Source organism: Capricornis sumatraensis, chromosome 6 (assembly GCF_032405125.1).
Source record: "Capricornis sumatraensis isolate serow.1 chromosome 6, serow.2, whole genome shotgun sequence".
Classification (NCBI taxonomy): domain Eukaryota; kingdom Metazoa; phylum Chordata; class Mammalia; order Artiodactyla; family Bovidae; genus Capricornis; species Capricornis sumatraensis.
The window spans coordinates 37,740,205-37,759,027 of NC_091074.1; the positions used below are offsets into that span (position 1 = coordinate 37,740,205).

An 18,823-nucleotide genomic window follows, 5' to 3' on the forward strand; every position below is an offset into this window, starting at 1 on the left:
GGTACCGGGACTAGTTGAGGGAAACAAGACACGGTGTCTGCCCTCAGGGAGCTTAGGGCTAATGGGGGAGCCAGACAGTGGGCAAATAAATAAAGCTGAGTCAAAGCTTTCTTAACAGAAAGTTAACCTCTCTTCTGGGCACTATGATATTTGCTGAAGATATTGTGAATGAGGTAGCTTTTAACAGAAGTTAACCAATGAGGAGGATAAGGAATCTGAAATTCAGGAGAGTTTGCCATTGTTGAACCATTTAAGCCCCCATGTTGCTTGGGAATGAGAAGCCTTTGCTTAACATTGTGTGTTATTATTGATCATTCAGGTGGACCAGTTGGACAAAGCAGCCCCTCGCATCACACACTTGCATTCCCCTTCTCAAGTAGGGCTCTTGAAAAATGGTTGTTACGGGATTTACATCACTTCCCGCGTGTTGAAGGCATCAGACCCTGACACTGATGATAATCAGATCATCTTTAAGATTTTACGAGGCCCCCAACATGGGCATCTGGTGAACTCAATGACAGGTACTGCCTTCCTTAATCCTTGCTCATTTTAAAATACTCAGTGGTTGGCAATCTAGAAGGTAATTTGTAATTAAGTTCAGGCCCATTTGGTAAATACTCCCCAAGGCTTACTTACAGGTGCAGTTTATAAATCAGTATCCATGTTAAAGAGGATTTAAAGCTGAATTTTCCTAAATTCATCTTGAGTGGGAGAACTGGATACTGATGCACAACTGTTTATTATGTATAACTTTTTTTTCAATAGCTAGATTGTAAGGTATTCACAGGAATACATTGTCAGGACCAAATTCATATTTGTGACCCATTTTCTTATATCATGAATTTCTGAGCGATGTAAGTTCATTAAAAACGATTTTTTGATGTAAGTTTTCTCTGAATTGTATGTTATTTCTACTTTATGAAGATAGGGATCACAGGATGGCACAGAATTTTAGATTTTATTGCTAGATTTTCCTATTCACTCTCTGTTTTCATATTTAAGGTACAATGTTTGAAACAAAGTAATTTTAGTTAATTGACTTTGAGTTTTAAGATGGTTACATTTTACTAATTTCTTTAAAAGATTTACTTTAAATATTTTAAAAGAGGAGTTTAAAAATAAAACAGCCATAAATATTGTATCAGCTCTTATCTAATATTTTGTTTGATTACCAATGAAAATCATTTACTTCTTTTTGTAGGTGAATTTATCCATGAGAAATTTAGCCAGAAGGACTTAAACAGTAAGACCATTCTTTACATCATAAACCCATCTTTGGAAGTAAATTCAGATACCATGGAATTTCAAGTCATGGATCCCACAGGGAACTCTGCCACTCCTCAAAGGTAAATTCTTTTGCTTAAGACCTGCATATAATGTCCAGAATGTATCTGATGAGGAAAGTAAAATGTTCTTTTTTCAACAGAATCTAAGGGACAAATTGATAGATGATTTCCCCAGCTCATAGAATTTATTTTGGAAAAAGAAACTTCTATCGTTGCTGTTTAGTCACTGAGTCATGTCCGACTCTTTTGCTTCCCGATGGACTGTAGCCCTCCAGATGCCTTTGTCTGTGGGATTTCCAGGCTAGAATACTGGAGTGGATTTCCGTTTTCTTCTCCAGGGGATCTTCCTGGATCAGGGACCAAACCTGTGTCCCCTGCATTGGCAGGCAGAGTCACTACCCTGAGCCACTGGGGAAGTTCAGACTTCTGTTGCTGCTTGATAACCGCAGAATATGGGAGTGTTAAAAAAGTTCAGTTGTTTGGGGCTGGGTCATTCGTTTTATGCATGCATTTACAAATGCATATCCTTTCACACCCACAGAGGTTTCTGTCTTGACAGTTCACTGGTATCCAGGACTGGGCTTGTAGGCTCATGTACAAATCATGCAGCAAGAGGTCACTCTAGGACTGTGTTAGGACCCACAGTTTCCTAAATCTAAATTTCTAAAATATCTAGAGAGTGGCGGAGTCAGGAAAGGTTAGCAAAACATCTCTTCTTCCCCCAAAACCCAAGCAATTCCTAGCAACTCCTTTTGTAAGTTAATAAACCTAACATGGATAAGGAGAAGACAGTGTAAAAGAGAAAAACAGACTTGGGGGAGGTATTAAGTAATACTTTGAAGTTGTGTCAAATATAGGACCCTCAGAAAAACCAGAGTATCAAATCCTCAAAATTAACCATTAACAGACCATAGTAATTTCGCTTACCAGGTCACTAGTCTAGATTTTTTTTAAGGTACACTTTGAATAACAGCTATCAAATGATCCCAGAAATCACAATCCAGTTCTCCACATTTTTTCTTTCTAAGTTGATACCCTTCCCACTCACCTCAGAGAAAAGTTGTTCATTTATTCTAGTTTTAGTATTGACTCTATCAAACCACACACCATAATGAGGACAGCTTCTTATGGGGCTTTTATGACAGAGTATGGACAAAGAAAGACAAGAAAATTGAGAAATTCACCTCTGATCTCTTCATTTTTGCTTTTTCTTTCTGATCCTGAATTGTTGTCCCAGTATCTGCCAGCAGAGGTCTCTGTGGTCATTGCTAGAAAAATGCATCTTGACCAAATCCTGTTCTCAGAATCGCACCTCTATTGCCAATAGCATTAAAAAAAATCTGGTCCAGATTTTTATTGAGTGGCTACTATAGGCCAGGTGCACAGTATAAGCATCTGGGAAATAGGTGTAAGCAAGGAAGAACTGGACCCTGACATGAAAATTCAATTATGATACTTTAAAGTTAAAACGGATGCCCACTTCCCATTAAAATGCTCTTGCCTCAGAAAAATGGCTCCTTGGGATTATAATCTTCATAGAAAATAAGTTACCTACTTGCAATTTCAGACAAATGTAGTCAATTCTCAAGAATTAAAAAAAAATCCTACTCAAAAATATTAATAACTTGATTTCACTTGCTTTTTAATAGTTCAACATATAAACATAAAAATATTGATCAGACTTGGTACTGAGCTAATGCTGACTGTTGGTCTTCCACATGGGAACACAGAAATAGAGCTAGATTGATATTGCTTCACCCACAAACCTCTCTTTTTCATTGGCCACGTCTTGCAGTACGTAGAATCTTAGTTCCCCAACCAGGGGTCAAACCTATGCCCCCTGCTTTGGGAGCACAACATTAAACCACTGGATCACCAGGGAAGTTTCTACATCCCACCTCCCCCACCCCCTCCAGTTCCTCATTGTAACCAAGGACACTGCTTTTGAAGATAATTTATGATTTTGAATAATTTTCAAGTTTATTGCAGAACCTCAGAATTTATAACTTTACTTGAGACTTTTAAAATAGATTCCTACTTCTCCTAGATACCTATTTTCAGGTACGTATACTGAAGATGTTTCTAATTCAGCTTGTAATGACTGGAGTCAGTGGAATATAATGTAAAATATGTCCACTGAGAGTTAATCCCCAAATAACTTTGATTTGATCTGACAGATATTGTTTTCTCTAGAGTGTGTGGAGGGAAAAGCAGGTAGAAGTTACTAAGCACTTATCTTTATAGGTTTTGAAGGATATAGTTGTCTCTAACTTCATTTGTAAGTAGATACTTTTTGGAACAAGAACATTTTTTTTTCCAGTAGGAAACAATGTTATGAACAACGATCTGTCTTCCCAGAGCTAGCAGGAACCTAGCTGCCTGTATAGAATAAATCACAGGCATTTACACTATAGCTTTCTGCTCTACTTCATTGCTCTTCATTTAATCATCACAACAAACTTTAAGTTAGGTACCATCATAATCCAGAATTTAAAGGTGAGGAGACTGAGGCAAGGAGATAGGAAGTGACTTTTCCAAGCTCATACAGCTCATCAGAGAAGGAGCCAAGATTTTGGCACAGAAATTATGACTCTCAAATCCTTGGTTTTCCTCACTGCACTAGAGGACTTCTTGCCCACTCTTACTGAGTGTGCTGAACTGGCCTAAGGGGAAAGAAGCAACAGTCTCAGCTCCGTATTTTTCTCCAATCTTTGGCCATCAAAGCAACAAGAAAGGAAGAATACTTACTCCTCAAGGAGCTTAAATGTAAATTACGGGTCTCAGTATGAGTGTGTACTCCATGGCTAATGAACTGGGGAGAATGGGATAGATAATATACAGTAAACCACTGGACTCGAAGCCAAAGAACAGGTTTGGGCTTTGACTTTGCCATTGACCTAGGTCAAGTGTTTAGTTGTCTTAGTTATCTCATCTGTAAATTGGGGGCAGTATTACAATTTATTTAGAGGAACAAATGAGGTAAACATGTGGGAGCGTCTATTTAAAGTCCTTGACAAACATGACCTGCGGTGGTGATTGCTATTGCTGTGCATTCATGCGGGGGACAATGATTGACTGAGGAAGTATCCCAGAGGCCTCTGGTGGCCAGCTAAGGCCCGTGAGTTAGAAATGGACTCTGAGATGTTCACAAAGGGAACAATCCATATTCTTGTTAATAATCTGAATGCAGTGAACTTTGTGTTCTGGTTTGGTTTAGGATTAATAGATTAATATTCTGTATATTTTAAGGGGTGAACACATTCTGCAATGAAGCTAAAGGGACTGGTGGATGCAATCAGGATCAGAAAGGAGGCTCTTTATAGAATAAAGAGAACTCATGTTCAGTGAGAATTGTCCCGGAGTCTTGATTGCTAATAACTTTTTGCTATGGCAGCAATCTATAGTGCATCAGTCCTGAAGGGTCAATAGAGTTTCCATTAGAAATGGTGTTAGGAAATCTTGATGTGACCAAGTTATTATGACTCACTAATGCATCACATTGCCAAAGTCACAAAGATGCGTGCGTGCATTGGGAATCTTCAAGAGAGGGATATAATATGCAACATATCTCAATATGATTTGATTATAAAACCAAGACCACCCTGCCCCAGAATAGCTCATGGCACAAGCTTTTCATGTGATACATTTAGGAGACACTTGTAAATAGAAGTTACTGTAGAACGTTGAAATCCATGGGAATTTGCATCAAAATTTAGATTTGGTTAAGTGTCTAAATTTCAGGCACTGTGCTAGATGCTTTCACATGTGTTTTCCATTTTAATCTGCAAAACAGTTCTCTGAGGGTGATAAGGAAATCAGGCTCAAAGCATTTAAGTAATTGGCCAGCAGCCACTAAGTGAATAAATGGCAGAGCCCACAGTGCACCAGGACCTCCTGACCTCAATGTGAGTGCTCATCTTCTCAGCGCATGCCTTAGCACGCCATTCTCATGTCCAGTGTGAATCTCAAGATGCTCTGCATCCCACCCAAACTCTGTCACGTAGGAACCACATCATTCATCAAAAACACCTTTGCAGACCACAGAATGTAGCTGACGCCTGACCAAGGCAGTTTCTTAACATGCATTCAGTGTTGACCTCTTTCTTGCACCCACTGCAGAAAAGGTGAGCTTCAAAACGAATGTTGACCCCTGCTGAAGTTCTTCATAACTCAGTGGCTGCTTCCCCAGCTGCTCCATGATTCCAAGCTCCTTGATCCTTCTCCTCCCTAGCAGGCAAACTTAGTAATGCTTTAACAACTTTTATGAAACACATTATAGGGGAAGAGGTTGAAACTCTTGGTTAGGTAAAGCTTTCATGTTACCTGCAAGCCAGAAGTTAAAGTATTTGTCTCTAGATTAGATCTAAGAAACCACAGAGGAAGGAAAGGGAAATAGCCCTTATTAAGCACCCACTGTGTACAGGTGCTTTATACATATTAACAAGTTTTAATTTGCATCATTTGACATGAATGTAATTTCCCTCATTTTACAGATGATGAAAATTGTGGTCCAGAGAGACTGAGTAACTGACCATAATCACACACTAATAAGTGGTTATGAGATGTATCTGACTCCAAAGCACTTGTTTGGGGTACTCACTATGCTGCTTCCTGACTAAGCACTGTTTCCCCATTATCATGAGAGAAAGACAGAAAGGAAAACACAGGTGTTCATAGCATTTTTATGGAGCTTAATAGCATCCTCTTTGAATTGATAAGTCTTGGATTGAATACTTAGAAAATTTTTTTTAACATTTTGGTTTTCTTAAGTCATATGCTACTTGATTATAATAAGTGAAGATCTAGTTATGAGAATAATTTAATCACCATTTTAGCTACTATAAAACCTTTCACTGAGAAGCTCAGAGTACTTAATGAGTGTTCATTAAGGTTCATTCAACCTCTTTGAAGTACAGGCTCATTATTATTGTACTTGGGGTAGTGAGGAAACTGAGGCAGAGAGCAGCCAAGTACCTTTTTTACATTTGCTTGTTAACCTGGATTAATGTCCCAAATCCCAAAATAAAGTTTAATTCCAAATGATTCTTTTGGTTCATTGTTCCTTCATATAAATGAACCAAGTAGCCACAAAATTGTTAGATAACATCACCGATTCGGTAGACACGAATCTGAGCAAACTCTGGAAGATGGTGAAGGACGGGAGAGCCTGGTGTGCTGCAGTCATTGGGATCGCAAAGAGTCAGACATGACTTAGTATATCAGAAAGCATATATTTTTGACTCTGCTTCAACACTCTTGACTATTTGGTCGAGACAATTCTTTGTCGTGGGGCTTGGGTGGAGGGTGAGTTGGGTGTCCTGTACATTGAAGGATATTTAGCAACATCCCTGGACTACACCCACTAAGTACCAGTATCACCTTCCTCCCATTATGAAAAATAAAGCTGTTTCTAGATACTGTCACATGTTGAGACGCATGCATGTGCCTTAGAAAAATAAGACACCATGCTTTATGATAGAATGCTCATTTACCAATGCCATCTTTCTCTCAAGCTAATACAATCCAGTATGACCTGGATTCCCAGAATCCAGAATAAGTCAGGGCTAGAAAAAACATGTGAGGGTCATCTTGCCTAGAATTTTTTTTTTTTTTTTCAAATTGTGTGAAATATGTGAATACGGCTGGGAAGAAAAAAAGTTTCAGTGGTCAATTTAGCTTTTTAAACAGTAGGTTAAACGAAGTCCATTATTTCCTTGAGCAAATATTTATTGAGCATTTATTATGTCCAGTCACCCTACAAGGCACTTGGTGATACATCAGTGAACTAAAGACCCCTGTTTACTTGGAGCTGAGTACCTAGGTACTTAGCTAACTACCTTAGTAGTTAAGTGAATTAAATAGTATGTTATACATACTTGGGAAAATGAGAGTTAATCAGATTAAAGGGGATCACACATGCTGGACTTTGGAGGTGGATTGCTAAATTGGGTAATTAAACAGTTTATCTTGTCTTTGACTAAGAGAAGAACTGGAAGTCTCATCCCATTTAATTTCTTTTTCATGTGAGACATTATATCTTTTTATTACATATGCTGGGTACTGTTGCCTTAATTTTTTAATTTTTATTTTAATTAGAGGCTAATTACTTTACAATATTGTGATGGTTTCAGCCCTACATCATAAAAGACATAGAATGGAGGAATAGAAATTAAATAGTCTGGACAGACCCCACAGACTATGTCTTTCATTCATGACAGTTGTTGAGAACCGAAACTTGGCTTATAGATTAAATAGAATTTTCTGGTGTGATGAGTCTGCAAAATCAGTTCAGGAAGGTTTCTCACCTGGGGATGACTTTCCCCATGAGGGACATTTGGAAATGTCCAGAAACACTTTTGACTGTTGTAACTGGAATGGAATGGCATGGCTGCATCTAAGGGATCTAGTGAGTAGAAGCCAGGGATGTTACTAAACACTTTTTTTTTTTTTCCGCCTACACCCTGCAGCATGTGGAATCTTAATTCCCGACCAGAGATAGAACCCGTGCCCCCTGCATTGGAAGGCAGAGTCTTGACCACTAGATTAGTGAGGAAGTCCCCACTGGGACACATCGTACGGTGCACAGGACAGCCTCCCACCACAAAGAATCACCTGGTGCCAAATGTCAGTAGTTCCAAGGCCAAGAAATCCTGACCTCGGGGCTTGAGGAGTTCTTGTGTCCTGCTGACTCACAGTGATTGCCATGTGGGTTTCACAGAAAGTGTGTCTGTAAACTTCATTTCTGACTTCAGAACGAGCTGAACTTTATGATAATAGAAGGGGGGGGGGGTCATTAAAATGTGAAGATGTGAACCAACCCCTGTCTGCTTGACACCTCCCAATCCAGAGCTTTCCACAGTTCTCTCATGAGTTTCTGCCTCTGGTTATCTGCATGATACCAACCATCTGTCTGTGTGGCTTCTTGCAGGGAGAATTCCCAGGTGACTGACTACATATCTTACTTTTCTTTCAAGTGTTTGTGTAGAGTTTAAGCAACCGTAGACTGTGTAGAAAGGCCTTCTTAAATACAATACTGAAGAAAACAAAAAACACTTTCAAAGCATGTGTCCTCTGGGTATGCAAGTGCCTCATGATTTAAATATTTTTCTGAAAATATGTCGTCTGGCTTAAATTTCATAGCTTTCAAATAGGTATTTATTATTTGTAGGGAATAGTTTTAAGAAAGTAAAATAGAACATTGTGTAATTACAACCTTAACCTCTAAGCATCGTGCAGCATTCCAGTGATGTATCAGGGTGATGTGTACACATTCCCAAACACCAAAACCCTTAATGCTTTGAAACTAAATGTCACTCTGCATGATCCCCTGATCTAGATCAGCAATCAAATCACACTTCACTTTAGGCCTCAAGGTCATCTGGACCTGCAGAGTGACACTGATGAATTTTTGCTGGTCATGGTTAGCATCAGCAATGCATAGATTCTTAGAAGATTGAACCTTGAAACTCATTTGAACCTTACGCAGACTTAGTTGAAATCCATTTCTTTGTATTTATTTCACTGGTTCCCACTGTTCCCTTTTCCTTCCTGTTTTATCTTTCTGTTTTCTCTTCCAATCATTCTTGTTGATTTTGTTTCCCTTTCTTATCTGGCTGGATCCTTTAGGAATTCATTGCAACGTGTTATTTCTATTGGTGTTTATAACATCCATGTTGCTTGTTATCTTGTGGTTCTTTAGGCATTGTCATTTCTTTCTTTCTTGATCTGTCTCCTGTCAGATTTGAAATCGATTTCATCAAGGCCCGTGAGGTTCCCAATATTATTTAATATAAGTATCCAATTTTCATGTCAAAAGTTTGTGAAGCCCAGCATGCCAATAACAATAAATATCATGTCTATTGATTGAATAAACATATATATTAACACAAATTCTTGAACCTCTGGAATAATTCCATGCTTCCACACTACCATTGTCTCACTGGCTGCTGGTTGGTAGAGTGGAACACAGTGCGGTTGAGTTTGTTTTGCTACTGAACTTAATATATAGGATGTGGCTGTGATGCGTGACTGGTGCAAGGATATAAAGGGGAGACTAGAGGACAAACTTATTACTCTCTATTAGGAATGGTCTCCAGGAAGGTGTGGCGTGTTCTTTGAAATTTGTGAACTCCGCACTCTAGTTGGTAGCACCCAGAATTTCTAGCTCTGCAAGGAAAAACACTGTAAGAAGTAAACTTAAAAGTCTAGAGGAAAGACCTGAATCTAAGTGGAAGTTTGGGAATACAGTAAGGCACACTCTGAGGGTTTTATGAATGGAGAGTGAAAGGAAAATGAATAAAACCAAAACAATGGAAGTGACTTAAATGATCATAGTGAAGACTGTTCATGTCTTTTATGTTGCTGCAGGATACAGGGGGTAAAAAAATGTAAGAAAATCTTTGAAGAGAACTGTTCAGGTGAACCATTTCAAGTTTTCTCACCTCAAAAAGGGAACTGTTTCAGGATAAAGATAAAATTGTAGTCCACTGCTTGAGCTCAGATCACGAGTCATGAAGAACTTTAGTTGGGAAGAAGAATGGTAGAGACGGAACAGAGCATTTGGTTTCAGATTTATGCTAAGGATTCTGTCTCTGCTGTCTGTTAGCTTTGTCATAGCATTTTGCCTTCAAGCTAGTTATTTAACCTCTCTAAGCTCAGTGTTCTTTTCTGAAGAAAAGGAAAAAGACAAAAAAAATACCTCTTTGTATTATGAGGATTTAGGAAGTCAGTTTCTATCAAATTTTGGACTCACTAAACATAGTGTGGAAAAAAAGACCATTCTCTCTTTAACAGGTTTATTTAGTTGTATAGCTGAAATCAAGCTATATGTTAGTATAGTCCTTTCACATACACAGAGGAGGGATGGACAAACTTGTAAAATACATGCACATTCTAATTCCTAGACACTCCTCAAAGATATCTTGTTATTAAACTGAACCTGAGTTTAGAGAAGATCTGTGCCTGGAAATGATCTTGTTGTACCATTGAAGGAGGCCAAAATATAGGAGAGAAGTTCCGTATCAATGTCCTTTCCAAAAATGAACGTCTCCTTGAACTTAACCACCTGCTCCTTTCCCTTCCAAACACTCTCAGATTTGAGTCCCTTCCTTTATCATTGATAACCGCAGCCCTTGGATAGACTTTTAATCTTATTTCTGCATTTATAAGATAGAATTCTGATACATGCTCGGTCTTCCTCACAGCAGTGTTGAGAGTAACAAATGAGATAATGCTAGTAGATGTTCTTTGTGAGCTAAAAGGTACCAAACATATGCAAGGACTTTGTAGCACTGGTGTAGGTTGATGAACCACTCAGTGGTTGTTTTATACCCAGCAGAGGAGCCCCACAGGCTTCCACTTTGCATTTCTCATGATTTTCTTTTTTTTCTTTTCTTACATGCGTAGTTTGGAACTGAAGTGGTCTCATATTGAGTGGTCACGGACTGAATATGAGGTCTGTGAGAATATGGGCATGCTGCCCTTGGAAATTACCAGAAGGGGATATTCCATGGACTCAGCCTTTGTGAGTGTACAGGTAACAACTCCAAACTATCATCTTTCAAGCTAAAGCCTAGGTTGCTGGTTGGTGCCTTTGACTATTTCCTTAGAGAAACTCAGAGTAACTAAGGAAACTTCAAACTGCAGGAGTGTTGCTCTGTTCCAGAAAGTCTAAGTACAAACCTCTTTGTCCCTCCATCATTTATCAAGATACGTTAGCTCCTACATATGCTCTTTCTAACCCATCTTTAGTTTCTAAATCTGGTCTTTAACTCTTGAAGTTTGATTTCGTAAGATCTACCCAACTTAGTGAACTTGGGCCAAACTCTGCTTTGGAAAGGAAAGTTGTCTGCAAACTTCAGTCCTTGTATGGCTTTCTCTTAGCATGCACCAAGATCACTTCCTATGGTCTCAGTGGATGAGAAAAATCAGGGATTACACCTGTCTTAAGCATCACCCAAGTCATGCAAAATTAAGAGGCTATGTAGCAATAGAGGCACCCTGAAATATAAGAAATTTTCAATAATTAATTTTGGTCTAGTCACCTGATATTTCTTTCTACTGACGTGGAACATGGAGCACAACCATGGCTTCTAGAATGGAAGGATTTTTAAGGAGTCTCTAGAAAAATTGCACATGGCAAGAATGAGAGCATGGAAAGCCTGTAGATACTAATGCTGGACTTCCTCCTCAATCTAAAGGGAAGGAAAAAAAGCAGTGATATTAGGTTCTGGGGGAAAATGCTATCTCAGTGAAGTCTCAATTACAAGTTCAAATCACCTTCAGAACCTTGTGCACATAGATTATACTATATACCAGACTCAGCGTTTATCTTTCCAGTGGGCATAGGTTCTGTTTTCCTGATCTGTGGGTGCTTTATGATTGTTACAGGATCAGATAACTTGATTTGTCCCCTATAACTTCCCAGTACATTGATTATGGAAAAAGAAGGACTCTGCGTGGATGGTTTCCTGATAATCTTCTGGGCCTCCAGAGAAAGCACCATATGCTCTAGTCTGGAGTTTTGGGCCACAGAACTGTACGCCTTGCCAGGCAGGAAGAACAGATCTGGTGTGACAGGGGATCTTTTGTCTGCTGAAGCTGAGCACGCACAGTCAAGCTGCCGGCTGTGTTTGCAGGCCTTTCTCAAACAGCCTGAGTCTTTCAGGGACCACTCTGCCCACAGCACAGCCTGCCACTTTAGACTGGAGTTGATTGGCTGCTTAAGAAAGTGCTTCTACCCTCTGTTGTTGCCTTGATTTGAATCACCAACCTGCGCCGGACTGGCTGCTGCAACCACCTCACCTTAGCCCATTTCTTTTCCCACGTAGGATTCTGTAAACTCAGTGGTGGTAAATACTAGGTAATTGCATGTGCAAGAACCACACGGGGAAGCGCAACTCCCAGCATATGGTGGGTACAGGTGTACAATGGGCTGCCTTTCCACAGGGAATGGTTGTTCAGGAGGAGCCTTGGCATCGTAGAGAAAGAGCGAGTAGGGGTTTAGGAGGCAGTGCTCTTCTTTTTTTTTTATTGGAGTATAATTGTTTTACAATGTTGCATTAGTTTCTGCTGTATAACAAAGTGAATAAACTCTGTGTATACATATATCCCCTCCCTCTTAAACCTTCCTCCCTCCCACCTGCGGCCCACTCATCTAGGTCATAGCAGCAGCAAGTTGAGCATCCTATGCTATACAGCAGCTGTCTGTTTCACACATGGTAGCTATCTATTTCACACATGTTAGTGTATATATGTCCATGTATCACTATATCTACCTGGTTTACACTGGTAGTGTATACATGTCAAAGCTAGTCTCCCGATTCGTCCCACCCTCTCCTCCCCGTGCTGTGTCCACGTGTTGGTCCTGCACGTGTGCATCTTTATTCACCTGGCAGTACTCTTCTTGAGCAAAGCATTTCCACTGCAGACCACTGGCAGATGTTAGGGCCTTTGGTAGAAATGGAAATCATGTCTGAGACCAAAGAAATAGGAATTTGTGCATTTCGAATTGTGCCCTTCGTCCCTTGTAAGAAAGTGAAGAAACGAGTAACCCATTTTCCCAAACATCTCATTCAATGACCTCTTTTTCAAACCAGCTGAAGCCTCTTTTTCAAACTCTTTTTCAACCATGTTTCAAACTAAATATGTGTTCTTCACATATATTTAGGCTCCTTGGGGGAAGTTAAGGGCACAATGTCAGAGTCCTTAAATCATCTCTGTCCCTCAGCCCCAGGGAAGGGAAACAGGGGAGCAGCCAGTAGTCTCTTTAGACTAGAGCATTTTTTTTTTTAACAACTTACTTGAAGAAACTTCTAAAGCCCTGAGCTCTGGGTGTGGGTGGCCTCTGTGTGGCTGTTCCCCAGGTCTGTCATCCCCACAGATCCCTTATTCCTGCCTGTGAAGGGGAATGGCTTCATCCAGACAAGAGAATGGGCCGGACTTGTTTTCATTCATCTGGTCTGAAGGCTGTGCTCTGAGCTTGCGGGATCCCTCCAACTGACCCACAGAGCGGCGCTCTTTTTGTCAGGAGAGCCCACTTTTCCTTCTCTTTCTGCCCCTTCCTTTCCTTCAAGGCATCATTTTAGGACCATGCTGGGGTAGAGAGAAGGCCATGGAATAAAATGGTATCTGTAGCAAAGAGAAAAATATTGTTTAAAATTCACATTACTGAATTATTAATAAAGGAAAAGCCAAAAAATAAAAAGTTTTATGTGTACTTCCATTGATATTAGTCTAGGAAAAAAAGTAACTTTAAGGAAGTTGGATCCAAAATGATATATTATAATAAAAGTTAGTTTATGTTAGAAACAGATTTAAGAACATGAGTTGGTCTAGTATGAGATTAGACTCAACATTTCTCTATCACAGCATATTTTTGTTAAAAGAATGTCTTCTCTTTTTTCCCTCTTAAGGTCAACCAAATGTCAGCTACAGTTGGAAAGGATTTCACCATGACTCCATCTAAGCTGGTTCAGTTTGACCCAGGTACATTGTGTATCTACAGTTTGTTTCATGTTTTTGTAAGACAGTCTAGAGATTGTGGAAAAGACAGACTATTATGCAACTGCAGCCAACTAGAACTCCTCAAGGAACAGTATTACCTCGCTTCCAGAGAGATCAGTTTGGCCTTGAGGTTTTGTGCTTCATATTTGATTTTATTACTAGTGGATATTTATTTTAAATGAGATGAAAGATCGTAACAAATAAAATGTATAAAATATTAAAGCAAACATCCAAAAACTCAGAAGAAATGCCATTTAAAAAAATGATTTAAAGGTCTGACACAAAGCTGAAATAATGTAATTGCCTCATATTTTGATGGAAATTTTCAGAATGTTATAGTCATGTGGATTCCTAAAGGGCATTTCTCAATTATCTGTCTTGGAATAGCTTGATATGAGCAGCTTTTAGGGAAAATTATTATTTAATTAGATAGCACCTATTTTGCTTTAGGCCTTTGGAAAAATTTTGCTAGGTGCAAAGTGAATATAAAAGCATGGGGCCTACTCTCATAGATGTTCTCTGCTGCACTGTGCTTTGTTGCTCAGTCATGTCTGACTGTTCGCGATCCCATGGACCGTAACCCGCCAAGCTCCTTTGTCCATGGAGATTGTCCAGGCAAGAATACCGGAGTGGGTAGCCATTCCCTTCTTCAGGGGATCTTCCTAACCGAGGGATTAAACCCATGTCTCCTGCATTGCAGGTGGATTCTTTACCATCTGAGCCTCGTCAGGGAAGCCTGAGAATACTGGAGTGGGTAGCAGGGGAACTTCCCTACCCAGAAATTGAACTGGGGTCTCCTGCATAGCAGATGGATTCTTTACCAGCTGAGCTACCAGGGAAGCCCCCACAGCTGCTCTATGCTTTGGGAAATACAGACATGAGAACAACTCATTGACAGAGTGCATTGGGACCCCAAGGGTGCACCACTGTTCTGGCTGAGAAAAATCCTGGGAGACTCCCTAGAGGGGATAGCAGCAGCAGAAGGGGACTTAGCCCAAAAGACAGACATATTTTTGGCAACACTGCCTGGCGGGAGCACCAAGGCAGAAGCCATGCGCCCTTTCCCTGGCTGCTGAAGATGGGGGCTGGTATCTCTCCCTCACTGTACTGCATGGTTCTCTCTCTTACCCTCTGTGTAGGATAGACCTCGATCACCTGCCCAGGGGTGAATGGAAAGGCTCTGAGAGGCAGTCGGGGCTTGTACCTTTGTGCTTTTCTGCAGAGGATGTGTTCTGTACTCTGAAAATCGGCCACCTGATCAAAACTTTTGCCATTGTCTGCCACTGACCCAGGACATTTTGGCAAAGGCAAAACAAAATTGCCTGAATACCATCACCACTCCAAAACTAATAAGTTACTATTAAACAGAAAAGAATGCCTTTCTGCACTTCAGGCTTTCCTGGTGGCTCAGTCAGTAAAGAATCTGCCGGCAGTGTGGAAGAACTGGGTTTGATCCTGGGGTTGGGAAGTTTCCCTGGAGAAGGGTATGGCCACCCTCTCCAGTATTCTTGCCTGGAGAATTCCATGGGCGGAGGAGCCTGGTGGGCTACAATCCATGGGGTCACAAAGAGTCAGACATGGCTGCAAGTTGTATGATGTTTGGTGACTGTATTCGCTTGCTGGGGCTGTCCTGTCAAAGTATCACAAACCTGGTAGCTTAAAAACAGGAATTTGTCTCCTTACCGTTCTGGAGGCTAGGAATTCAAGGTCGTGATGTGGGCAGGGTTGATTCCTTCTGAGGGCTGAGAGGGAGTCTGCTCCATCCTCATTTCCATGATCTGATGCTCTGCTGGGATCCCTGGGCTTCCTTGGCTTCTGCTGTCTCACCCAGTCTCTGCCTTTGTCTCAGTCGGGCATTCTTGTGTGTGTCCGTGTCCAGACTCCTGCTTTTTATAACCACACTAGTCATAATAGATTAGGAGTCCACTCCACTCTAGTATGACTTCATGTGAATTGCATCTGTAATGCCGTTATTTCCAAATAAGTTTAGGACTCCAATGTAGCGATTTCTGAGTGACACAACCTATAAAAAAAGAGACTCACATTTCATATGCAACAAGCTCGGATGCTAGAAAGGATTGAGGGCAGGAGAAAAAGGTGTCAGAGGATGAGATGGCTGGATGGCATCACTGATATAATGGACATGAACTTGGGCAAACTCCGGGAGAAGGTGAGGGACAAGGAGGCCTGGCATGCTGCAGTCCATGAGATCACAAAAGGTCAGACACAACTGGGCGACTGAACACCACCATCAGTGTTGTTATTGGCCTCCTTCCTATGATGCTTAAGTTTCTGATTTGCCTCAGTGTTTTCCTCAACCTGACCACCCTTGGTGAGAAGAACTATTCCTATTATGTATTGAAGTTTACCCTTGAGTTGCCACAGACACTGGTTCTGATAAACCTCAAGGCCAAAGGACTTGCAAAGGGCATTTGCACGGTGACTTGTATGTACATCAGATTAAGGCAGGTTTGGTCTTTCCAGGAGTCTTTGTTGTATGCCATCTTTATTACTCTCGGTCTTGTTTGTGACAAGATCAGTAGTGATTTGGGCTTTGGGTAGATTTTGAGCAGTCCCCTTGCAGGTTCCTCCGGGTGAGAGAAGTACCCATTTTTCTGGAAGAGTTTGCATGCTGTTTTGAGTTAGATACTAAAGACCTCTGGAGGCTCTAAATAGTTAAGAGTTTAGAGATTATTTAAACATTTGAAGAAAATAAGTAAACATAGTTTATAAATGAAAAAGAAACAGCACTTGGCTGCCCATTTTTTTGGAGCTCATTAGCCAGAAACTTTCATAAACTGTTATCTTCCTTTAGAAAATGTTACATTTCCCCCTGTCCACTGATCCTGCAAATTCTTACTTATTCCCATGTTGTTAATCCTTACCTCTTTCAGATCTGATGTCTTCATCCCCATTCCCACCCCTTTTACCCAAAGCAATCTGTTTATTTCTTTAAAAGCAGCAGCTTCCATGCTTGGGGAAGAAACAGAGACTGAGAAATCAGAGTGAATATTTTAAGGTTGGAGAGCTCTTGGAGGAAGCTGAAGAGAAACTGAGGGACTTTTTAAAGCTCTAGTGATCTATACTCGCCTTGTAGTTTTGCACCAAATCGAAAACAAACCCTGACTACTTGGCATCCTGTGATTGTGTCTAATCTTGAGTCAAAGTGCAAATATTCTTAAGAAAATGATTATTTTCCTTTAAAATAGGTGTTCTTGAAGGCTTTGCTGCATTCTTAATTGAGACTTCACTGTGCCTAAGAGTCAAAATGTTTTCCAAAGGAACAGCTCTCTCATGTGGCATTTGCAAAAAAAAAAACAAAAAACATTGAGAAAATGTCTTTCAATAGTGAAATCTGTTTTGCAGGAAAATATCCAGGAATTAACTCACTCTGTAAAGTGGGCTCTGTCTGCATAACCTGACACTTCTTTTTCCTCTTCAGCACCTTTTGTTTATGGGAACAGGGGGCCAGTTCAAGCCTTCTGAAATTGTTTATAATCACTGTGCTTTCACAAATACTTTGCACCTTGAAGGTGGGAGAGGAAGGAAAAAGAAAGACTAAGAAAATTCTTATTTCTAACCTCATTAACCAAAAAAAGTAGGTCCTATGTGCACACCTGGTAGACATAGGAACAGAGTTGAAATGCAGGCAAACAAATCAAAAATACTTCAATGAAACTTAGAATAGATTTTCTCTAATTATATGGTTCTACTCCATAAGGTTTTAAAAAACTTTAAGGGGTTTTCTTTAAAGGTGGGAGGATGGGGGTACTATAATTAAAAAAAAAATTCTTAAAATAAGAGGGCAAATGGTTGAAACTTGGAAAAAAATTTTTTTGTATTGGATTTTTGTTTGACCACTGCTTAACTTTATGGGCTTTGAGAGTCAAAAGAGCTCTCTAATTATTAAAAGCCCTAGTATTCATATGCTTTCTTCATTGTTAAGTCTCTTTTCTCTTCATGCCAGTTTATTACGACAGCTACCTATGTTCTAGCTTCTTTGCTTGCCTGCCTGGGCCCCTAAATCTTCCCACATAACACTTTTCAGTTTCAGTTTTCTAAGACACCCGTTTTCAAGAGCCTTCCTTGCTGCCTGTGGTTTAAAGTCTGAATCTGACCACCAAGGGTCCAGGGCTATCTGCAGTCTGGCTACAAGATGTCAGTGTTGCCTTACCACCTCTCTTCCCTGGCAAGACCCCTCTAGTCCAGCCCGCTATTCTGCTCAGCCCTCCTGATTAAGGCCTCTGTTTTGCTCTCTGATTTTGCTCATGTTCTTTTCCCATTCCGCCCTCCTGGTCTTTCCAACTCTGGAGCCCGCATACGTGTAGTATTTACTGTCTGTTCTGTATCTGTTGGCAGATGAGAACAATGAGAAAAGAATTCAGATTTTTAGATGAGAAGGCTAGAAAAAACATGTTTAACTATTTATGTAGATGAGTTCATGGGAGTGGTAAAGAATCTGCCTGCCAATGCAGGAGATGCTGGTTTGATCCTTGGGTCAGGAAGATCCCCTGGAGGAGGGCATAACAACCCACTCCAGTATTCTTGCCTGGAGAATCCCATGGACAGAGGAGCCTGGTGGGCTACATACAGTCCAGGGGTTCGCAAAGAGTCGGACACAACTGAAAGACTTAGCACATAGAAATACAAGCACTTGAATAGCTGATGAGTAAATGACCCAGAATAAAGTTTCAAAACCTAGTTCTTGAATCTTACACCATAAATTTATTTTTCTCCCTTAAAACTGAGCCTTCTTTTTCCACTAACCAATACTTTCTTTTCTTCCTGCCAACTCTTTTTCTTCTAAATAAACCCTTGGGGCAGATGTCCTGCTTGCTATACATGTCGTGGAAAATGGTCAGGATTCGACAATCTCTGAAGTTTCTTCCAACATTAATTTTGTGTTTCTGGGGTTGCTTTGCATCCCATCTGAGTGGTGACAGGATGGCTGGAGATACATTTGTAACATCAAAACTGTTTTGTATTAAGTTCGCAAAGTTACTGTGATCCAAGGTTGATTGTAACTGCATGAA

General features: G+C 40.3%; 1 protein-coding gene across 2 annotated transcripts in view; it reads left to right on the forward strand.

Moving 5' to 3' along the window:
• Positions 1-18,823, forward strand: part of FREM1 (FRAS1 related extracellular matrix 1) — a 157,132-nt gene that overhangs the window by 123,636 nt on the left and 14,673 nt on the right. For both annotated transcript variants that reach the window (XM_068974274.1, XM_068974275.1), the window contains 4 exons: positions 320-521; positions 1,202-1,346; positions 10,692-10,821; positions 13,700-13,772. In XM_068974274.1, coding sequence (XP_068830375.1) covers positions 320-521; positions 1,202-1,346; positions 10,692-10,821; positions 13,700-13,772 — 550 coding nt within the window. The remainder of the gene's footprint in view (positions 1-319; positions 522-1,201; positions 1,347-10,691; positions 10,822-13,699; positions 13,773-18,823) is intronic.